General features: G+C 49.6%; 4 protein-coding genes across 6 annotated transcripts in view; 1 reads left to right on the forward strand and 3 right to left on the reverse strand.

Annotated features, from left to right (window-relative positions):
* The window catches only part of Pmar_PMAR022952 (ankyrin repeat and ibr domain containing protein, putative), a gene marked incomplete at its 3' end in the record, with an annotated part of 4124 nt that extends 172 nt beyond the window's left edge, over positions 1 to 3952 (reverse strand). The window contains exons 1-21 of one of the 3 annotated variants that reach the window (XM_002771792.1): positions 3858 to 3952; positions 3713 to 3810; positions 3578 to 3668; positions 3419 to 3533; positions 3245 to 3364; positions 3118 to 3185; positions 2978 to 3070; positions 2809 to 2890; positions 2688 to 2737; positions 2544 to 2625; positions 2434 to 2493; positions 2047 to 2158; positions 1772 to 1910; positions 1658 to 1721; positions 1438 to 1504; positions 1316 to 1388; positions 1022 to 1105; positions 490 to 636; positions 373 to 445; positions 248 to 316; positions 35 to 202 (exon numbers count right to left, since the gene is read on the reverse strand). In XM_002771792.1, coding sequence (XP_002771838.1) covers positions 35 to 202; positions 248 to 316; positions 373 to 445; positions 490 to 636; positions 1022 to 1105; positions 1316 to 1388; positions 1438 to 1504; positions 1658 to 1721; positions 1772 to 1910; positions 2047 to 2158; positions 2434 to 2493; positions 2544 to 2625; positions 2688 to 2737; positions 2809 to 2890; positions 2978 to 3070; positions 3118 to 3185; positions 3245 to 3364; positions 3419 to 3533; positions 3578 to 3668; positions 3713 to 3810; positions 3858 to 3935 — 1933 coding nt within the window. In that variant the 5' untranslated portion in view covers positions 3936 to 3952. Of the gene's footprint in view, positions 1 to 34; positions 203 to 247; positions 317 to 372; positions 446 to 489; positions 637 to 1021; positions 1106 to 1315; positions 1389 to 1437; positions 1505 to 1657; positions 1722 to 1771; positions 1911 to 2046; positions 2159 to 2433; positions 2494 to 2543; positions 2626 to 2687; positions 2738 to 2808; positions 2891 to 2977; positions 3071 to 3117; positions 3186 to 3244; positions 3368 to 3418; positions 3534 to 3577; positions 3669 to 3709; positions 3811 to 3857 lie in introns of all 3 variants that reach the window. The other 2 variants (XM_002771791.1, XM_002771793.1) reach the window with 2 other exon arrangements.
* Positions 3953 to 3998: 46 nt separating this feature from the next.
* On the reverse strand, positions 3999 to 5176 carry Pmar_PMAR022953 (endoplasmic reticulum retention receptor, putative; the record flags this gene model as incomplete). The annotated part of the gene is made up of 9 exons (XM_002771794.1): positions 3999 to 4096; positions 4138 to 4225; positions 4280 to 4383; positions 4436 to 4504; positions 4551 to 4628; positions 4670 to 4733; positions 4783 to 4897; positions 4947 to 5039; positions 5086 to 5176. 8 exons carry the CDS (start codon positions 5174 to 5176, stop codon positions 4183 to 4185), a joined length of 657 nt encoding a protein of 218 aa, XP_002771840.1. The 3' UTR covers positions 3999 to 4096; positions 4138 to 4182.
* A 463-nt stretch (positions 5177 to 5639) lies between these two features.
* Positions 5640 to 8284, forward strand: Pmar_PMAR022954 (hypothetical protein; the record flags this gene model as incomplete). Its single annotated transcript, XM_002771795.1, has 11 exons — positions 5640 to 5718; positions 6097 to 6172; positions 6226 to 6346; positions 6398 to 6486; positions 6529 to 6623; positions 6679 to 6782; positions 7151 to 7223; positions 7322 to 7384; positions 7616 to 7731; positions 7862 to 7994; positions 8265 to 8284. The coding sequence occupies 11 exons, from the start codon at positions 5640 to 5642 to the stop codon at positions 8282 to 8284; spliced, it is 969 nt and encodes a 322-aa protein (XP_002771841.1).
* A 4579-nt stretch (positions 8285 to 12863) lies between these two features.
* Positions 12864 to 14674, reverse strand: Pmar_PMAR022955 (cytochrome P450, putative; the record flags this gene model as incomplete). Its single annotated transcript, XM_002771796.1, has 8 exons — positions 12864 to 12943; positions 13099 to 13244; positions 13428 to 13570; positions 13628 to 13808; positions 13979 to 14133; positions 14184 to 14320; positions 14363 to 14495; positions 14543 to 14674. The coding sequence occupies 8 exons, from the start codon at positions 14672 to 14674 to the stop codon at positions 12864 to 12866; spliced, it is 1107 nt and encodes a 368-aa protein (XP_002771842.1).
* Between the last annotated feature and the right edge of the window lie 8391 nt (positions 14675 to 23065).

Genomic DNA, 23065 nt, shown 5'->3' on the forward strand with positions numbered 1-23065 from the left:
TGATCATATCCCGACCGGACCACAGACGTCCCACTGTAGTGTCGTCGCAGTCCGATGTCCACTGCACTCGTCATGGTAGTGTCACCAGCCAGTGGGGTAGAGGACGAAGGATCTCCACCGGGCGCTGCTGGGTCCGTAGACTCATCAGGCGATCGGATAAAGCGTTCCTCCAAGTCCTTCTCGATAAGCTCATGCAGAGCCTCTAAAAAAAGGGCGCTACCTCGACACATCCAGGCAAGACCCCCACCCGTCTTCTCCTCAAGATTCTTCTGCAGGAACTCAAACAACTGCCGCCGGGCCACAGCAGCATGAACATCTGATCACCAGAAGCGCACTAGCCCCCCCGACCATCACACCGACACGACCACTTACCACGCCGGACAGAAGATGAGTTCCCATGATTCAGCCGTCGTGTGCTCCAATGATCAGACAAGCCAGGCGTCATCTAAGAAGCTTTTATCCAAAGTGGCCAGTAGAGTCCACACTTACCCTTCGTCGCAAATCTCTCTCACTATCACCCTCCGAGTCTTCGTCCACTCGATTAAGGTAGTAACCATAGACATACGTCCACTTGAGTACTCTCCGACACTCCACTACTTGCTGTAGGGCGCTCGTTATGAACCCAAGCTCCGATACCTGTCTGAGGACGCTCCCAGTAGAACTCCATCAGCGACCAAAAAAGGCAGTGTTGAAGTAGAAATATATGTTCGCTTTCCTTAGCTGATCTCAGGTGTTTCCTCACTACTTACACAACTTTCAATGCAAATTCGGGTAGAAATGTACAGAAACCAATGAGAATTTCCGAAAATTTTCTCAGAATTTTCACATTTTCACCAACGCATGTAGCCGACTGTATGCATATTCTCCCACACTCCAGGCCCTCAGATGTCACTAAATTCTATCAGAATGACCATTACATCAATATCGTCACGATCATGCAAGATCTTCCTCAGCTCATCCAACTTACCACTAGCAATAACCTGATGCCCAATAGAACCACTCCAAAGCTCGGCTATATTACCTCCCGAGCCAGATTAGCCGCCCTCTCGTGGTTCACATAGCGTTCATAGTGGAACATGTATTTCTGCAGGGAGTGTTTGGCCTTCTGACGTACTTTCTCCTGAGACCCCATTACAACAGTGTTGGGAGAATATGTTCGCTTTCCTCAGCTGAACTTGAGAATTTCCCAACTAACTATACACGTTTACATACTTATCCGGGTAGAAATGTACAAGAATCACGAAAATTTCCCAAAAGTTTCTCGCAATTTTCATACCATGTGCATATCTCCCCACAGTGCATCCATCACCACTACCCCTTCTCGCTGTCTCCTCCCTTCTTCCGTATCATCTCGAGTATTCCGTTCGTAAATATTACAGCTGTAGAGCCTAAGAGAAAGACACCTGCCCACATTGCAAAGCCTGCCCCTGAGCCCACCCTCCTGTAGACTGCCCATGCTGTGCCCACGGCGTCAAACAAAGCCAGCAGAACTCTTGGCCGCACCCTAAAATCGATCAAAGTCCACACACACGAATGCCGACCGTCTCAGGTTCGGGTTCATACCAACGCCGGAGCATAACGAGATACAGCAGTACTGCGCCGAATTCACCAATCATGAGGGCGCCAGCCAATCGGTGACAACAATCCCCCCGCCCACCTCCGCCCGATTCACTGCATCTCATGTGATTACATCCCTGATTCTTCTCAATGGGCCGGCCACACTGAAAGTGTAAGAGAATGACCTTGATCAGAAGAGCACGTGAAAAGTCACCCTCGGGCACTGCTTGGTATTGGCGAGAATCCAAGAGACGTTCTCACTCTCATTAGAGTTCTTTACTTCCCAATCATACACCTGCTGGCAGGACGCTGGCTCATGGGCTTCCCTTTGACAGGAGAAACACCAACAGTAACTAAGAATACCACCTCAGCCTCAAGTCATTGTGAACCGCACTAGGGCGTCCTATGACACTACAAGTCGTCTAGGATAAGACTCCTCTCACAGTACGACACTTCCGCCATCCTCTAGCAGGAACCAAACTATCCTACCCGCAATCACAGACAACAGTATCGGACTCCACTGCTATAGAGCTCCCTCTCCCCCCACTCCGATGAACATCCTTAGGATGAGAAAACTTCAGCACAGCCCGACCACACCCTCCTACCAACCAAAAGCCCCTACCTATCACACCAACTTCGAGAAGGGCTTACCTAGCGGGTTAGGGCACCACAATGTGCGCGGATTCGCCGACACAAAACTGACAGTAACGAGCTTGGCCCCTTACACGCCCTTTACTGGCCGCTTACAAAAAATCGTAATAAAAACGTATGAACTTCTGGCGATCTTCCGACGACTTCAGAAATCGCAAGAACGTAGTCTTTGGTACTGATAGAAGACCAGACCAGCTAAACAAGCCTCGACCCAGAGACACTCACTTCGTCGCTCGCACTTGTGCATAACACAACGGGCGTCCGGTGCCCCCCGGCCCACGTCGCCTGACAGCACCGTAGTACTCATGATGATAGTAGCCTCAAGTGTAGCTCACTCAGCTTAGTGCTGACGTATTGGGCAAAACAGTCCTTACACGTGACGTGGTCTAGCGAGCATCCATCTAGGAGAACGCAGTCCTAAAGCACGGTGGCTGCTGTCAAAACCATAGATCGAACATTCGGTGGCGAGGCTCACCTACCTTCAGAAGCTCTTCACAGTAGCATACCTTGCAGGTTACACGTGTAGATCCTGACACAGATTCATCAGGCTATAGTCAATACTAACACGAGCTGCTAGTTTTAGTAGGGCGGCCGACTCACCATCGGAAGTTGGTCCACTCGACTTGAACACACCACATTTCTCCCTCACCCAGTCCTCTCCTCTCGCTTCAGAAAACCAAGCCTGACTCAAAAACTGCACTCGATCGATCGCCAACCACGACTAAATCAGCCATGGACAGACCGAGCGTCGACAACCCCACCACAGTACTTCCTGCAACGGCAATTCTTCCCACCCGAACTCCTTCATCAGCGCAAAGGCGTCATCAAGCGTCACATTGAGTAGCTCCGTCACCCGGGCAGCCTAACCCCACGAGCGGTCCCAGCCCATTACAAAACCATCATCACCACCTTCTCCCGAGATATCCTCACCAAATCAGCAGCAGCCATCACACAGAAGTTAGCACACGAGATTCGGGCTGAGTGAGCACGACCAACCTCAGCCGCCGATCGAACCAGGGCAGGAAGCCCCACACACCTGATACAGAGCTGTCGTCCTTAGCCGCTAGGATGTTCTCGGCTGTCGCTGCCGGTTGTTTCACTGTCGAGCCCTTTAAAGATTTCAAGCCGGTCACTGGGGTGGCTGATGAAGGCCTATCTTCTGATACAAAAAGTGTATAAAATAACTCCAACACCTCCTCTCGCCACGTACTGGGTTCCTTCACTGGAGTTGTTGTGATAGCAACAGCAGCAGTACTATCATCATCAGGATTCGCTGAGTTAGCGACCTCTAGTGGTTCCATAATCTGCGCCGACAGTGCTTGGACCTAACATGAGCGTCTCTGGCAGACCAAGGGCTAAGGACAGGTACATCCTCCTCCTCTTCTCCTCCCTCTGTAGGGACATCCCCGCCGCTGGTCAATACATGCACATCAGCAGGGGAGTCGGTCTCCATTCGAAAACTGCCAATTCGAATTTCCATGAATACCATGGGAGAGCTCACCACCTTGCATCTTCAGCAGCAACAGGGGAGTGAGGATGAACATCGCCTTCGGAATCACAATTGGAGATCTCCACATCGCAATCATCATAGTAGTGGAACTCCTGAGACGTTCGAGTAACGCCCAAGACCGATTGTAAGCAGCACTCACGTCCAAGGCAGCGGAGTCATCATCTTCCCCATCGCTCATTGACCACACTGACGATGATGATGCCTCGTGCGAGCCCATGTCCAAGGACACTGGAGAGGCACCCAACTCCTCAGGAAGTTACTTTAACACAACACTCGATCATTTACAATGATACAGGACTAGCAAAAGAGGCCGCGAGCATCACAAGCAATCACAGTCCTCTCCAAACGGCTTCGACATCACTATCAGCAAGGGAGTATCTAGAGGTCCATGGCGTCAACTCTAACCCGATGCCAAGTACCATCAAGCCTCGATGAGCCAGCCTATATCAGTCTTTTGCTGCCTCCTACTCAGCCATGGGCAGGATGAGCTTCTGGCCATACCACTTGCTGAAAAAAATAGAGACGTAGATCCTCTTCCGAGAGTGAAAACAGCGTGAGCACCTCATTGCAAAATAGTAGAAAAAGTCACAGTACAATGCCACTTGGATGGCTCCTCCGACCCAGCCGACCCAATTCACATATCCCTCTGTGAAGTAGCGGTAAATCTGAGAGAGAGAAATTAGTTTCCTCGGGTCGTTTAGAGGAGTGCCACTGTACCCAGTTGATTATGTAGAAGCCTCTATACGCTCCCATGGCGAATACGAAGTTACTCGTCAAATTTTCTACCTAAAACGCAGAATTTTCTCGAATATTTTTTCGAGCCGAGCCATACCTCCCTCTGGCGCTGCAACAGTGACAATTGCGGCAAAATGGCAACTGCCTCAATCCAAATCGACATGGTCCATAGTATCTGTAGCTAAACTGACCATACCATGTACGGAGGGCTACTACCTCAGCAATAGAGTAATCGGCAGTAGTGATGAGAGTAAGGATGATACACGGAGGAAGCAGCCACCTGATGACGGTGGTGATGACCACGATAGGGGAGGTTGAGGCGCCCTTACTTGACATAGTTGAAGTTATCAGCAGCAGCATCATACGTCTGTTTAACAGGTCCTCGTTTGAATTTCATAGTGTAAACCAGATGCAATGTAAGAGTAATGAAGACCAATTTCATCACTAACAAGGAATGATCCTCCCGGCTGCTGAGCCTCTCCCCAGTTAGTACCACTATTATAAAGGCTCACGTACAGCCAGAGGAGGTCGATGTATCGGAAGATGAAGACCATGGCGTACATCTCTTGCATCTTACACGATATACCTGATTTGAATCTTACCTAGAGGAACCTAAGATACGGCCCACTCACCAATACAGCTCTTCGACTTCTGCAGTTTGAGGACGAGGAGAAAGATGCTCAACAAGTGGAGCATGTCCCCGCAAAACCGAAAAATGTTCATGGCGTTTGGTGATTAGGACGACGAAGCTGTGATGATTAGCCTTCGAAGAGACTGTGGGAATCCACTCAGAGGGAGAAAACTCAACAGTCCACTGAATGCCACATTCTGACCTATTTTGTATCTTTCAATGGCAACCTCAAGATACTCCATGCATTGTTCAGATTGGCGAGCGTAGGCTGAAACTCCAGAAGTGTGTCGTTGTTCACTATCATCCCAGGGCACTGTGAGCTGCTTACGGCACTCAAGTTATCCATTACAGGGCCAACGAGTGGTCAGTAATCATCCTAGACCAGGCTGCACCTTTTCCTTACAACGTTTATAGGTGAGTAAAAACGTCCATAAAATGGGTCAAAGCGTCCGAAGCGGTATTTTGACACAGTTCGAACTCATTCAAGCGCTTCCTAAATTCCGAGTTATTAGCTTCCCTCGGGTTTGGTCATGTTGAAAGCTTTCCTGTTCAACGATGCCAGGTGTTCAACACTACTGCCACGAACCCAAAAATGGTGTTCTAGGGGGTCTGCCCGGACCCGAAACGGTTCCGAGTAGTTGGGCTAGTGAATGCGCTTCGTCCAACATGCGAGCTATTAATTAGGAGCTGTGGGTTGACGTGGATCGTCGAGGCGCGGTCGAGATGCTTTTGGGCCTGTTTTGTATCTTGGGCGAGTGACCTCGGGGAATCTTTCAGTTACATTTCCAATTCGATGGGCTGCCGGAGTCGTGCATCACTGTTATCCTTGGTCTTGAGTGTACTCTTATTGGTACTGCCGTCCTCGCTGGTCGAGGCCAAGTACGCGTCCTCGACGGTTATGCTTGGCGGGCCTCGTGAAATGCACAGGTGGAAATATCTTTCCAAATTTGGATACGACATAGGTCCGCTGGACTACCTTCTCTCGCTGTAGGATTTCTTCCCCTTGATGCAGGTACCGGCTATTGGCGAGTTCGGATGCGAACAGTGAGGCCCCATCTGACGGAGCCCGTGAGGATCCCTGTTGAAGTGTAATGAACCCGCCCCCCAGTCTGGACCTGTCACACGCCATGTTCGATATCAGATATCTCGACAACGATTGGGATGCGGTCGAGAGTGCTGATTTTTGCGAGAGAAGCCGATACCGTAAAACGTCCAGATTCGTGGAGTTGCCAGCCAACGGTGAATGGAGCGGCTGGGTCTCTGTACTGCTACTTGACTGTGGGTCATTCTGATATTGACCGAACGTTCTTCAGGGAGAGCTCTCGCAAACAGTGCGGCCACACGTGTGGTACTTCGCAGTGTTGGACTGTGGGGAGCAACTCAAGTCCACTACTAGGATCAAGTACTACATCTCTCTCACTGCGTTACGGTATGGCTGCTTTAGGTTTGAGTTCATAGCCCATCAAGAGAATGGGTCGGAGTTCTCTGCTGAGTTGAGGGGCACTCGTGGCATCGTGTGGGTCCAGCTCATTATATCTGGTAGCTCCGCTGTAGCGGCTCATCTCGCCTAGCTTGAATACATGTTTGCTCTCAGTCCTATTTACGTGGTTCTTTGCGAAGGAGTGCCGAAAGTTCGTCAGGTCGGCGGACTCGTTGCATCCCGTTGTTATCACTCTGGCTTGTGCGATAGCTCTGCAGGTAACTCGGAATTCATTCCCGCGCAGATTCGATCCTCCCATCTGTCATTTTGTCAGTTTTGCTGTACAGTATTTGAACTCATCCATTTGCATAATTACTCCTCCAACGGGTACGGTGTGAAGCCACTGGATGTGCTATCCGAAATTTGCGGAATGCTCGTGGAGGTTCTACGTAATATCAATACCATCTTTCAGCGAATCAGTTAGAGTTATGCTCCTTCAGTGTCATCATTGCTGATTCTGATCGCCCTCGGGTACACACTTCTGCACAGTAAACTTGGAGATCTCGACGTGGTTATTCCCATAGTGTTTATCATCGGAGTAGGCCGCCCCTGATTGGGAGCTGGGATCGATTGTGTTGTCACGCAGGTTGTTCATGTTCTTCTTGTTGGCTTCGGCAAAATCAAGGATGATGCTTCTTATAAGTTCTATGAAAATGAAGGTACTACATCTTTGACGACTATAACGTGTCGAAGTGTTCCTCGAACCTTCGTAGGAGTAATTGTTGTCACCCAGGTGTTGTTGGTTATATACTGGTAGTCATCCGCCTATTACTTGCGGTGTGGTTCCTATGGGCTGTTAACGAAACTAGGAAGGAAGCAGGTGAGTGGTGTCACAGTCACCGCTTGATGCAGTCGGCTATGTAGAGCATTGTGTAACTCGCTTGGGGATCTCGGAAGGTTCGCTACTGTACTCTAGTTTGCGGTGGTGTTGGCATTTCCCACAATACTCCGTTAGGTGGGCTGGGCTTGCGCAGATCGAAATTGTATTTTTATCATGATTCCAACTGAGCACACTAGAGGGTAGCATTCGTTGATAGTAGGTTGTTATTAGGTATGAAACTTCGATACTTCCTGGCAAAATTTGCCGGCCTCGGGATGGTCTACTTCTTCTCCTACCCAGTGCTGTTCGTCATCACCGGGTTTTTCGCGCCTTATTATCGACAAAAGGTGATGTCGGATATCATCGCCACTTGGGCGTGCGTGTGGACCCGGGGTCTTGCGTGGGTTCAATTCCCACAGGTGTCATTTTTCGCTTGATACACTGTGGGTCACAGTTGATGTGGACGTTGAATCTCAGGTGATGCTGCTTGGTTGGTTTGCCATCAAGTACGGGGTCTTTGCGTGGATGACGAGTATGTTCCTCACCCGAGGTGATTACTTCCAAGTCTCTACACTCAACTCAAGCTTCCTTCCCGGTGGAGTCAGGCCTGGTACGATCTGTTGTTGACTTCCGTGTGGGTTCCCATTCTTGTTCGTTCTGTAATCGTCCATATTTATTGTGAAGTTGTTACTGTCGGAATTTCTCGCACCGGTGTAAACGCTCCTTCCATAGAGCCTTCGTTCACAATCTAGAAGATTCCAATAATGTGACTTCTATTGGGCGTTGGGACCGCACGACTCATCAGTGGTCTGAGGTCATGCCAGAGTTGTTTCGGATGGTGATTTAATCTTTTGGGAATTTTTGTTGTTGTTTTCGTCAGGACTTGACAAGGAAGAGTAAGCAGTGTGCTTCGCTCCGCTAAGTTGATGACAATATTACAATTGTACAAGATAGTCGCTATGCTCCTTGCTATACTGAGTGTTCGAGATGATTTACTAAGTTGACGACTTGTCGTTCCACATACTACCAACGCTACTCACCGTTTACCTCTTGAGGATCTCCTCATGCCCTCCTTGACTTGACCGTCTCCATCAGCGATAGGCGTTCGCGGTGAGTCCTGCTTATTATCGCGTGGATGGAGTTAGTGACAGTCCCAAGTTGATAGACAGTGTTGTACCTCGAGTGTGTGTAGCAATGACTGGGACTTGCGTTACAGTTACTAACGTACGGCAATTCTAGATGGTGTCAGTGTGCTGGTTGTAGTAGGAGCATGTTCTAATGATGTACGCCTTCGGCCTACCCCCTCCGAGTCAGACTGTGCTGGCCGGCAATGTGGTTGGTCGCCATTTGTCGTCATCATCATCATCGACCGTTCCTGTGGTGCAAGTCGTATGGATAGACAGGAACGCTTTTAAGCCCAACAGACCTGTGAGTGGCTGAGTGATGGTCGAGCGCATCCTTATTCAGACCTATGAATTCGAAGCTGTAGCTTCTGTTACTCGTCTGAAACGTTTCAAAACAGCCGCCGCCTGTGTGAAGTGGCTGAATGATAGGCAGAAGTAGGACCCCATTCAACGCCATCGTGGGAGCTCTTCTCATAGGCGTGCCAGTTGCAACAAACCAGCTGTAGAGCGAAGTCCGAAGTATGCACCAAATTCAACGTCAAAGTGAGCGAGTTTATGCCATGATTTGCTACGTGTCCGTTCAGATCTTGTTGTGATGGTAAGAGTCCATCATTAAATGTCATTATGTCTACAACTCCTACTAGCACTCATTCCCGAGGCGTGAGTTGCAAGAGCAGCTCTATCGCTACTGCCTGTAGACGCTCTAATAGCGGATCCTATCCTGCTCTAGTGTGCAGAGCAGTACCTATGGGCGAAGTACCTCTAGCCGAGGACGATCCATCGAGACGTGTGGACTTGAGGCGAGCGGTCGATGTCAGTGGTGAGGTTAAGGGGGAGTCCTTGCAGGTTAGTAGTGTCCGGTCGAGAAGCGAAGTTGTTGTTGAGCTGCTTGTCGGTAGAAGGGTCCGAAGATGGTAACTGTGTAGCACTGTACATGTTAAAGGATCGTTTTCAGAAGCAATTGCCGCTGGGGAATCTGTATTCAATCGTCGTTGTATAGTCCCACCTAAGCCTTTCCGGTCTATTGAGGTTAGTGGCCCGACGGTTGCAAGTACGAGGAGTCGTTCTGTTCCAGGTTTATGTTTACCATCGATGTGCTTTTGAGAAGCCTCGCAACGTAGACGATGCTGAGCTAGCAGCACATGAACTTGTTGTTGAAGTAAGTCTCAGCAGGACCGAGGAGGTTGGAGGGAATCTCAGATCTTCCCGACATTAGAGCAAGCTGTTTCCATGGGCGTGATGAACCCAGGCTCTCTGCCAAGCGCTGGCAGCTCCACTGAAGTCTCAGAGGTCAGCAGGAGAATGGACCGCCGAGGCCTTCCTCTCAACAGTGTCTCAGACATCGTCTCCCGGGCGCAGTGCATCTGAGGATACGTTGAGCTGCTACAGCATCGGTGGTGGCGACATAGCCCTGGCCCCGATGGGCTTCCCGCCACCATCGGCATACGTCATTGCAGACCTCCCACCGCACTATACGTGAGGCTACTCTGACGGGGTCTCTGTTGGAGGTAGTGTTCGTTCAGATGGCCCCCTCTACTGGTACCGTGTGTACTGCCAACGAGCCTCCCAGCACCGCCTGCTGTAGCGATGCAATTCTACAGTCCCTCACAGGGGACGCCTGCCCCTGGGAATGCAGCAGCAGCAGTACCAATTCCAACCCACGATAATGTGTATTACACAGACCCTTTTGGAGGCCCTCAAGCTAGTAGCAATCGGGTCTCTATGGGTATGAGCCCCCTTGCGATCTACCAGTACCTCACTAATCTGCGGAAGCAGGAGAGCGGCGCTTGCGAGCGGGCTGATCGGCTGGGATTGGAGGCTCTCCCGAGGGATGGTAATAGCGAGAAGTAATTCAAGCAGCCCATGGTAGCAGTGGAACATTTGCGGGAATACCTGAGTGTTGCGTTGGTGGGATGGTGGTGGATGAGCTTTCATTCAACAACGGGACATCACGTACATCACTGAATTCCTTCGCTGCATGCCGTAGTTGAGCCCGATTGGAGTTGACCTCTGGTGGAGTTGACTTACTGACGTCTGCTGAATGTACCCCGAAGCCTTACGGGGAGGAGGCCACATGGTCTGAGCCATCTTTGGGACCTCTTATTACGACCTGTTCAGCATCTTTATCTGGGTATCGCTTGCTACAGTTCCTGGCACGGTGATGCCCTCGAATTTGATGATAGTGCGCCATAGCGTTATGGAGGATTTCAAGCCGGAATTGGCCTCGAGGTCCGACACTTGTTCGTAACAAACCGCTCTGATATGGCGTCTGAGTGTCATGTACCCGTCACTGATCGTCGCAACGGTTTCCCGCTGATCGATTGGTCTCAGCGCAACAATGTAGTGATGGAGCGACAGTACTTGATGGCGATCATGAGAATCCGAAACGGTTGCGGTTTTCTGGAAAGGTATGTAGGCGCGGTCGCTGTGTTGTTACTAACAGAATATGTATCATCTCGGTCATGCGAATTACATAATATGATGAACTGTGCGTAGCAGCCTGGCACCAAATGGGGCGTTCTGGTCTTGAACCTACCTGAACTCATCGCCATCCGTGTACACGTTTCTTTGAATCTGTGTAAGCGGAAAGATAAGTTTGGTCCCAGCCTTTACTGGCTTTTCAGCCACTTTGCAGTCAGCTAGGGCTCTAACTAGCTTCATCCTCGATCAGATCCTCTGCAGGCTCGGTGGTTGTAATCGCAGACTCTTAGTTTGACATATGACGCTGCGATAGCTTGCCTTTTCAGATAGCTCAATGAATGCAAGCGATTGTGATGCAACGTTGGCGCAGGAAGGTAAGAGGAGCGGCACAGCTTTCCACCGTAAGCCCCTGGTTGATGAGAGTTTTGTCCTTACAGATCGGCTCCAGCCAGTAGCGTTTATGAATCCTCGAGAGATTCTATTAGCTATGCCTCACCAGCTCTTCCTCTGCCACCAGGACTTTTCTGGGAGATCGACATTGGCAGCCCCTGCAGCCCTCTGAATGCGATCCTATCGAGATCACTCGAGTGCATAGAGCATTTTGAGGTGAGATTCCCAAGATAGTCTGAGGCCCTCTTACACGTTCCATCAAGTATACCCAGCTCATATTTGGAAAACATCATTCCCTGACATTCTCCGATCGTGGACCTCATTTCCTCCTGCGGGAATGGTATTTACAGGATGTGCTATCACTTGCCGCAAGTGATAGCATGCTTTGTCGCACTACTAGTATGCAAGTGACTTGCTTGTACTGTGTGAAGCGAATATCAGTTGGATTACCTCTCCATTATACCCAATCCATGGTGGAACACTCTTCAATTTTCTCCGCAGTCGCAGAATATGTGCCTCGTAGCAGAAGATGGGCAATCTACCTGACCATCACTTGTGACTGCGATTGCACCATGGGTGCTCGCACATTTCACTGGATGTGAATCGTCTAAATTCGTATCCTCAAAACTCCGCACCTCTGTGCCCAACGCCCTCCAGCCTCGATCTTACTGATGTCCTTCTCTCAGTGGAGTTGATGCTAAGGAGGGGCTTACCTCCTTCTTAAAAATGATATCCCCTGGGGGACCTCCAGTGGGCGTACAATGACAGCCTCGGCTCAACCTGTTTACATAGCAATGCACCGTGCATTGCTGATGCCGGTGCGATCTTCAGCGCATCCCACGTCAGCCGCCTCATAAGAGCATGGAGCTGAATACAATTCCTCTCAACTCACTCTTCTCCCACAGCGGTGTCCCAGCTAGAAGCGCCGAACTTCAGACCAGGGGTCATCACTGAATTACAGACCCAACGATTCTGGTGGAGCACAAGTCCCGGTGGCGCTTCACGAGAGAACGCGATCTCTTGGCAAGTTTGCATATCCGGGCTATGTTCTCAGTAACGTGGGTGTTCCAGATCAGTTTTTGGTCGAGCCATAGGCTTTGGAACGTGATGCACTCCTTGACCGATCCTGTTGGCGCAGCGTGCCTCCCGTTGCGCAGATCTGGATGGGAGCGATTACCCCAGCCGTAACGGCTGAGCCGTCCATTCATATCCCATCTTTCTTCTCCGTGAGAATTAGATCTACAGACATAGCCCAGACACACGTTACTTACCATACTCAATGGGACTTGGGCTACTCGGCGTGCTCGTGTGGGAATACGGCGGAATTGAGCAGTTCCCATATATAGTACTTGTGGAGAACGCTTATATGTTTTGTGCTGAATGAATTGGCACCAGAGACTCCGATGCCCCCTTCGATGTGCTTTAGGGGATTCTCTCTCAGCCGGATTCCCATCTCACTATAGAGGTATAGAGTTAGCGCAACTGGATTGAAATACGACGGAATAGTTCAATAAGATTGGTAGTGCGAAGTATCATTTGTACGACTACTCGAGGTAGTCTCTTGAAACATTGAGAGGATAAACCTCTGAGGAATCCTCAAAGGGGTACATTTTATTTACCATCGCTAACCATGCGAGCCGTGAACGTAATATGATGGTAAAAGTCGTTAAACGGAACGGTAGAACAAATTGATAGGATAATCATCTGGGAATATAGTCAGAGTTGATGAGAATTTCGATGAGCGACATACCGCGTCCGATGAAAAGTTATAAAAATTACGGAGTAAGAGTGCGATGATGGTAACAACCTCTTTAACAGCCAAATACCGTCCGGGGCACTGCCTCGGTCCGAAGCCGAATCCTACAAATTCGGTACGTAACTTCTCGTCTATCGAATGAGCACCGGGAACCAACCAGCGTTCCGGTCTGACAAAAGACGTATGTTTTGGCATCCTGCGGGTCACGCGGGAAATCAATCAGTGGTTAAGTGGCTCAATCAATTGATGTGTATCAATAGGGAGCATATCACGCAGCGAGCGAATAAACACAAACACGGAGCATCCCATGCTCAGCATGGCAACAAATGGGGCGTTCTGGTCTTTAACCTACCTGAACTCATCGCCATCCGTGTACACTTTCCTTTGAATCTGTGTAAGCGGGAAGATAAGTTTGGTCCCAGCCTTCACTGGCTTTCCAGCCACTTTGCAGTCAACTAGGGCTCTAACTAGCTCCATTGGTGGAGAGGGATTGAGCTGAAGTGGAGTGAACCATTCTTATTTACAGCTTCGCTTCTACTAACTTGAGAGTACTCTAATCGTTTCCATCAAACAAGCCTCAATATAAGGCATATCATAGACAGAATGAGCTGACAGTTCTCGGATGGAAGTTGCTTCAGCCCTTGCCCTCGTCTGAATCTCGGGGAACTTGCAAAAGTACTGCATGAGACGCACGATGGCGCTAGCAGCAGTCTCTCCTCCTGCTCCCAGATACCTGACCAACAGAAACTAAGACGAGAGCTTCCCGCGAACTTCCCGTGAAATTTCAGTATCACTGCTTTCCAGCTACCCATTGGTGATACTATCGAAGTATAGCCCGAACTGCATTCTTTGATTTTTATGTTTGCGGATGAATAGTATTATGCTGTAGTGAAACACTGTCACATGATAAGGTTATGTGAGAGCTCAGTTTCGTTCAACTGGCCGGCTGAGCTGCGAGGAACACTCTTCGGTAGGTCAGAATCTCTTGGTGCCGCTTTCTTGTTTCTGCGAATGTCCTCCAAGAGTTTAGAGTTGATACCTCTCCATTTACGGGCGGACTGAAATGGACGGCTCACACTCGGTCCGGGTGAGGAGACCTCCGCGATACCTCTCTAACTCCTGGGAATAGGAGTCGATAGATCAGCCGATCGTGATAAAGAATACGGCTAGGCTTCAGGCTGATAGAGAATATGTGCATTATCAACTCTCTGACTTCGCCTTGGACATTATGAGAGAACAATGCATCTGTGGAGAATACCAGCAGAATCAGCAGCAGCAACGTCTCACATTCCGAGCTGAGGGGATCTGTCTCTCCCATATATACGGCAGCAGCTACTCTCATACCAAGCAGCTGTACATCATTCACTGGCTTCCATGTAATCACCCCCTTCTCGTCAGCCAGCTGTTTGAGCTTACCAACCTATTGACCACAGCGTGAACCTTGGGTGGGAATAGTCCTGAACCCACCATATCTTCGCCAAGGCGGATGATCATAGGGACGAGCTTATCCAAATTGGTTTCGGCCAGCGGGCGTGATGCCGCCCTCCGATGCCTTTTCCACGTATCGCCCTCACTCATGGCCATACTCACAGAGTCCATGTAGTTTACGAAGTCGATCCCACTGAACTGACTCGGCCGCTGTCTCATAACCTCTCGGTATATCCTTATGTCAGACACAACCAGGATTTGGTTAGTGGGCGTTCTGAACGGAGGCGTAAAGCTTCAGTCTATTCACAAGTTACCCCACCTCAAGCAACATATGTCACCGAACGTCTTCGATAGCGTGATCATCTCTCTGAATTGGTCTTCTGCCGATTTGAAAGCGAGCTGGACGATGAAGCCAATCTGAGATAATTAAGAGTGGGCTGGCATAGTTCCTATCGGTGATGCTGTGGTAAACCAGTCGAGGTCCCCGTCTCCGGAATGTTACCAGATATCATCTACCTTACCCCTGGTCCGGGAAAAATGGGCCTCCCAAATATATTCCTGATGAATCTGAGCAGCTTGACTCCAACCACTCCGGCCGCAGCAGCTATAATGAATGTAGATAATGTTGTGAATGCTGAGTTGTGTGCCTGTAGAAATCTACACTGCGATGAAATCTGTGCACGTAGATAATCTAGCATGTTTTAACTGGAGTCCCAACCTGCTTAGCACACGTATGACAATTTGATGGCCAACGCCGGCGGTTTGTCTCAGTTAGGACGGGTCCCGTCCGACGGTAATCCTGTCAGGGGATCAGGAACAGCCCGAGTACTAAGCCAGGAAAGTTGCTCAATGCTCAGCACGTGCCTTCAATGTGTATGGTGTCGCATTATCAGCGTGTGCGTCAGAAACTGCGTCTGTGCGTGACACACGCCGGCCGGAGTGAGGAGTACCATTTAGGTACGGAGTTGATGTAGCCCAGCTGCTGGGCTACATCATTGGTCATTGTGCGAATTTCTCGTACATTTTCGACTGTGCGGCCTGACTGTGGTCGGCACAGTGTGCCAAATAGACCGATAGTCAGTGTGTTGTGGGCGTGTCAGTGACAAGAGTGACACGGTGTCACGCTTGGCGTGGAAGTCTCAGCTTGGAACTTCTCAACGTAGCTCACGTTTATATGCAACACACGATTCCTTTCCGGAGCGTTCGTAGATTCTTTCGAGGAATCCTCGACGAGGATTACTGTTGGCGCTCTTGTCAACCTTGTCGGCAAAAGCTGAAGTGTTATCTGATATCTGTAAATACCTTCGAAATCATGCTGCCAGAGTCACGAGCTTCAACTACCCGATCACTGCTTGAAGTATGTCCGTTCACAAACTATTTGCGGTTCAATTGTGCTAAGTGACGTTGTCTCCTAACTGGTGGAGTTGATTTAGAAAGTTGGTGTTTAGCACTGTGGTGCTGGATGCCTGCAACATGTCCTCGACCCACCCATCCTGGCCTTGGGGATCGGTCAACTACCGTTCGCGAAACAATAGTCGTTCAAAAAACCGCGATTGAAGATCAGATAAAACCAACCGGTGACAGTTGAAATCAACCTAAGTCAGGTTACCTGACGGATAAGTTGAGAAGAGAGCGAGATAGTTGGAAAATGGAACCGACGAGTGGAAATTATACTTGAACTTCGAAACGCTACAGGGTTGATAAAGTTTCCGATCTTGCGGAGAACAACTCTGAATCCCCTCGGAGTAGACCCCTCTGGAGCATCAGAATCCCCTATGGCAGACCCCTCTGATGTCTCTGCAATCTCGCGGATGAAGTGGTCAAACTTTCAATCGTCTATTGATAGCTCAAGAGAAAAAGGGGGCTCGAAACGCCTTAATGAATGCCGTTCAGGACCGGTGACTTACTTGATCAATCAGGTTTCCGGCTGAGGTTTTGTACTATGTGTTTGCTGAGCCGTGCTTGAGGTTCTGTGCCGTGTGCGGAGGATCGCCTAATCCCATTGCCACGCACATGCTCTGTCGCCCAGAATTACCCAGACGTTAGAGGGGACGTCTTCGTGCAGCTCCTCTCGATCATCGAGAACCAACAAAGTCATCGAGACTTAATGAGTTTGTTGGTATGTGTTCTTCGTGGCCAAGGACAGCGGAGTCCCACTAACTTACTCTTTCGACGCCACATTGCTCAGTGTAGTCTGCATCAATCACAACATTGCATGGGAAACTCGCACAACCGTGGAGTTTCGATGGAGGGAGTTCCGCTGATCACTCAAGTGTCCTCGAAGGTACTACCCCAGAGCTGGTCTCGGGTCCCATCAATAGGCTCGGAGGCTCCGAGTCGGAGCTGTCACGTCTGACTGCCGAGTAATTATCGCTGATGTCCGATCAGATCCCAGAATGATGTCCTGATTAAAATGCTCCCTATAGTGAGCTGTCTATGTTCGTCAATTAGTTTTCAGTTTCTGTTATAGCTACAATGTGAAGCTCACAATGAGCCACGTCGTGGATTGCGCGTTCCATGCTATGCGTCGGATCAGTGGAACCCTCACAGTCTGAGAACCGCAGCAAGTGAAACTTAGGGGGACGTTGATAGCAGCAGGGCGGCTACTATCCGAAGGGTATTTACCTCTTACCATGGAGTTTGGAATACCAGCTTGGTGGTGTGATAGCGATACATCTCTAAAACTTGCATGTCAGGCTATCACTTCCGGTAATGGCAAACACCCTCAGGCGCCAAAGTCTTGCTAATGCGTTGGTCCCAGCATAATAATGTAGTGGAGAGATTCCATTTGTCTGAAGTTTTTGCTGTAGTACATCAGTCATGGCGAACACGTCGTGATCATCAAGAGAATCCGAAACGGTTGCGGTTTTCCGGATGATATGTGGGCGCGGTCGCTATGACGTCACTCACGGTATCTGTTCTTATCCGAACACGTGCAAATCGCTAGTAATGGTGCTCTGTAGGTTGTATCATATCTTTGTGGTTGCGCTGGTTACATAACTGCATGCTATCGCGAGTTCTATAGAAAGTAGCTGCAATGATGTCCCTCGAATACTTCACCGTCCTCATCGTCATGTGCGAGTTCTGCTACGCTTGTAAGTTGCGGGCCGCAGATCCAGGCGATCAGATCCTCTGCAGACTCGATGGGGGTAATCAGAGTGTGACACACGACACTGCGGTAGCTTGCCTTTTCAGACAGCTCGATAAATGCAAGCAATTGTGATGCAATGAAGGCACAGGGAGGTCAGAGGAGCGGCACAGTTTTCCACCGTAAGCCCCTGGTTGACGAGAGTTTCGCCCTTACAGATCGGCTCCAGCCAGTAGCGTTTACGAATCCTCGAGAGATTCTACTAACTATGCCTCAGCAGCTCCTCCATCGTCCATCAGGACTTTTCTGGAAGATCGACATTGGCAGCCCCTGCAGCCCTCTGGATGTGACGTTGTCGAGATCACTCGGGTGCGAGGGACATTTCGAGGTGAGATTCTCACGGTATTTCGGGACTCTTATATTATATACGTTATATAATCAGCGTATACTCAGAAAATACCCCCCTCCCCCCGATCGTGGTCATTATTTCCTCATGCGAGGGTGCTATCACTTGCGTGTATTGTGTAGGAGCGAATATCAGACGAATCCGACGTCATCATGGAGACCGTGAATGAGGTAGTCAGCTACCGGATTCCTCAAGGTACTTAAGGACGTCCAACTTCGCAGTCTGAGTGGTGCTTGCAGATCATGGTAAAGAGATAACCAAGCAATATTATGTATGCATCGAGTCTAATGGGACTCGTAAAGCCGTAAGGTTGACGATAGAAATTCATATCATGTTGCGTCTGGTGGTCTGTTCAATGAGCTCATCAGATATCACGTATGACAAAAGTTATCTTTGTCGGCCCACCAGTGCCCCTCGATCAGCAGACGTCTGAGGCTTGCATGGTTGCGTTTGAAGAGAGACGCATGTCGCCCCTTGATATCGGAAGCTGGAGAGTTACCCACAGGGGGTTCAATTACAAACACAAGTGAGCCGCATTGTTGAAGCATGTTCCGGTTGTGAGACCCCGTTCGTTGACATAGTAAAGCTTCATTGTGTCAGTGGTCTCTCTGGCTTCTGCACTGGGGTCTACTATGGACATCACGAAGATGACAGCTCGCTGTAGGTAGAGGAGAGGCCGTTGGGGTCCACCCTGCTGATGCTCGCATACATGAACCGCCCGACTACGCGGCTTCAACGGGCTTCGTCTAGGAGCTTAGGCTTACTCCGTTCAAACCAACGTCTTCCTCTTTTGTATTTCAGCTATGATCCCCTGCCGCGATCGACTCCTTCGAAACCTTCGAAGCTCGATTCGAAACTTTCTTTCGAATCGGAAGAAACCAATAAGGAGAGTTCTGCATTGCAGTACTTCGGCACTCTGGCTGGCATAGTATGTAGGGTTTCAGTGCTCGAGTCTGCTCCTTCATGGACACTTCTCTGCCCACTATCTCAGTATCGCTCGCCCTTCCACTTGTATATTGCCATTTGTTGGAAGCTCGGGACTGATTCTCATCTTCCGCGTTTGTGATTAGGTAGTGTTTCTGGAGATATTAAAACGTCTAGCTTTGGCATGGGCAGCCAGATTACAACGAATACATGATATAAAGATGGAATGAGTATGTGTCGTCGTCAATGATTGTTTGATGTTGTGTTTCGGGATCTACTCGGATCATCCGAGTCGGATGGTAACGGTCGCCTGAGTATGTGCAAGTCTTGAGTCGAGAGTGAGCTCAACACGCTGTGTATCGTTGTGATTCCGGGTGTTATTATAAATTATAGCTCGTAATCGTCATCACATAACATGATGCTGGCTGAAGCGCTCGATAGGTTGACAATCGGACCCTCAAGCTCTCAAAACTTAATGCACTTATTGTAGTACTCATGAAACACCATTCCGGTGTTTCATGAGTACTAGGGTACGGCTCTTAAAAAAATCAATCGTGTTCTACGATTTTTTCGGTCATCCCTCATAGCTCCCATCATACTTGCCGATGAGGAAAGCAGTCGCGATGTCTAGGGCCAGCAGAACAGACCTCACCCGGATGTCGATCGCTATTCCGTCAAGCTCAAGGATGGATTTAGATGTGACTAACATCTGAATCCGGCCGTGGTCTCACATGATGTGAGAACATGGCGCATCATTGAAGCGAGTAGGCAAACGCGACTGTTCGCAGGAGAAACTTCCGTGGTTGCGAGTAGTCCGAGTCAGTAACGTTCGAGTACAAAAGATTGAAGCCTACGAGACCGTGGCGAGACCTGTTTTTCCCAGACCCGAGAGGAAGAGCCTCTCCACTCAACCACACAACACACTCATTCTCTCGCTAACCACCTACGTTCATCGCTGATACGCATCATGCCACTCTGCGAGGCGAAATTTGACGCGTATTCGTTATTCGTCGTCATTGTTCGGAAAACCTGGATGTGTCGACGACGTCATGTTATGTAAAAGGAGTCGTGTCGTGAGGGTTGAGTTCTACAGCTGTTGAGCCGTTGCATTCCCGTGAACAATCCAGTCCGGCCGAAGATGATCAGATCAACTTTCTCTCATACCGGATCGGGAGCTCCTTCCGGATACCATTGCATTGGCCGTTTACTGATGTGACAGTGTTACTCTGACCATATTCAGTCGGAAGGTGCACAAGGACGCGGTGAATATGGATTGGTCCACTGCAGAATACAACACCAGCTTTTCGCCGAAACCAGTAATTTCCTAGTTTCTAGCAAGAAATGTCTCAACATACACACATGGCTATGCCTAGTGCCACCATCTGCTTTCAAATTTGCCTCGAATTTGCTCGTAAGCAGCTTCCTTTTCGTGGTAGTCTGACTGAGTTGCTTGCAGGAGCTATGCTACAGCGCAATGATGATCCCAATACGCCTTCAATCCAAGAGCTCTCGCTATTCATGTGGGTCCCCGTTGTTCTACGATGTCGCACAGTTGGAGGCTCTGAAGAAGGAAGAGAGTTCATCCACCATGACCGAAATCATATTCAGTGTTCCCCTCTACTGAATACTCACATCGTTGGAAGGCCTCGTAATTGAACACTGGTGGAGGCGTTGGGCGAGGAACCACTAGCTATAACATCGAGTCGCAATGCAACAGTTGAACGGGAGTCTACTTGCAGAATGATTCAACGAGGGTAATGTAGAGTCCTTACAAGCGTACAAAGCTGCATACAGAAACTGAGTAGAGTCCAATACATGGGTTAAGCTGAATCAGAAACTAAGATATTTAAATCCATCGTACCCCACCGGTAACTCAGGGTGTGTGCCCCAAATGTTTGGTCGTTACTTTTTTAGCTCTGGGAGTATCGTCTATACCATGGGCCATGGCCCTTACTTAGGCTTGAAAGGCTCTGCTACCAATTGGAACTTCAACTTGAATGGATCTATGTGACCATGGCAGAATGGAGACTCGACTTGAGTTCAAACATCCACTACTAAATCGGCCACATCATCGACCTTCGTAGGCATCATGAACGTGACGCTAGTGCTCCCCAAAAAGTGTTCGTTCCCAGAGGACTCGAGTCGAGTCACTCAACATAGGCATCACATGAAATACAGACTGATAGCTTTCCCCCTAGTCCATAATCACTAACCAAACCTCTTCTGAATGGATCACACAGGCACATGGAACACTCGTGGTCGTCAAGGGGAGAATGGTATGGCAGGAGATGGCACGGTCGTCGCATTGTGACCCGCAAGCTTGCACCTACTGCGAAAGGAACGATTCACATAAGGAAGGCCCTCGAGACTGGCAGAGTCAACTTGTAGCACGAATGCCCTTACATTTCCGCCAATGTGGATCGAATTTTCTGTACGACCCGTGGAGGGCACTCTCTGGTCTTTTCCGAGTCGAACAGTGTCGCCAGTAGCGAACGAGATAGCGCTAATACCTCATAGGAACCAAGGAGGATCACAGAACTAAGATTGAGCGATACCTCGTCCTCATTGGCACGTAGGATAGCTACACACAGCGCTCCTTCAGCTACTTCACACTCCGACACAGCTCTCGCCAGCTCATTATTCGATGACTTTAGATCTACACATGCGCAAATGTCAACCACACCATGCGCAGAGTGTAAATATTTTCACTGAGCAGTCGATCTGTCTAGCTGTGTTCCCAGCGGCCGGTCAATCTGCTCATCCGTCTCTCCTCCTCGTCTTCTACTTGCTGTCCTTGCTTCAGCTTCTTGTAGCCTTTCGACCTCGGCCTTGGCCATGGCATAATCTACTATTGCTTCGAATAATTCTCTACCGTTAGTGTCATGACGTCGTTTCCTGTCCTGAGACGTGTGGAGATAACAATCCACTAACTGCCGAGACCAGTATCCGACTCAACCGCTTATTCGAGCATTCCTATCATTGGCGTAGCTACTTGACTCACTCCGTGTTGCTCTAGATCCTGGGCAACAAAGCTGAATGCATTCCGGGAGAAAGGGACTGTCGCTGGCCGCCCAGATGTGTGCAGCAAATCAACTAAATTGCTTGTGGCTCTCTTGAGGGAGTCACATTCCGCGTCTCTCCGTCGTATAACAGCCAAAGCATTGGAGAGCTTCTCCTGAAGCGACCTAAAAGGACGTCCACGTGAACAGAGTCGGAAGGTCTCGTGTCGTCACCGTGTGTGATCTGCAGTAGTTCGGCTCTGTTCAAGGGCGGCGAGGAGTTCCGATTTCCTACTCGTCATGTTTCCCAGCTTCCTGAAGACATCATGGAGGGCGAGAATAACTGAGTCGATCACTTCTTCGTTGCAGAAAGCTCATCGCGGAGACGTATGCACTCCTCTGATCTGCTCGCTAGAGCCTCCTGGAGCTCCTGAATGCCGTTTGTGGTCAGTGAGGGGGGCAGTCTTGTTTCCGTAGGGGCATTCGAATCAGTCGCTCACACGGGACTTTTGTCGGAGGATGGCCAACTCCTTCTCTGCTGTTGGGAGGCGATTGACAGCTGACCGGGCGCTTCGAACTTCATCGTGAGATGCCCTCAATTGCTCTCGTAGCACTAAGACCTGCATGAGCTATCGCTACATCACGACGAGGGAACGCGCATACTGCACCGCACTTCGGCCCTCTGCATGGACCCTTCAGCGAGGCTCGACCGAGCTCCTTCAAGTTCGCGTTGCAACGTATCTTTGAGTCGTGTCAAGGAGGCCATTCTGTCAACTAGGCGCGCCTTGGAAGTCTTCAGAGTCTCCAAGTGTCTGAGCTCACTGCAGCTCGCCGTGATGCGCGTCCGCTCACGAAGAGGCATCCGGGATCAGCAGTACTCAGGAGTTATCAGAACAGCGCCGGGTGCCTACCGCCGTGCTTGATCTCTTTCCTCAGTAAGCACAACTATGAGGTCTTCCTGTTCGAGAATGGTACTCTTATATCGACTGAATCAACATAGTGGGTCAGCGACACTAGAAATGCTGCTGTCATTCATCAGAGCCATTGGAAGTAATGGAGCGAATCAAGTCTCCTCGGATAAGCCAATAGCTGTAACACCACTAAGTACCGCGAGTAGAGGAGGATCTTCCAGAGGATCACAGTCG

This window comes from Perkinsus marinus, assembly GCF_000006405.1.
Source record: "Perkinsus marinus ATCC 50983 genomic scaffold scf_1104296962378, whole genome shotgun sequence".
NCBI lineage: Eukaryota > Perkinsozoa > Perkinsida > Perkinsidae > Perkinsus > Perkinsus marinus.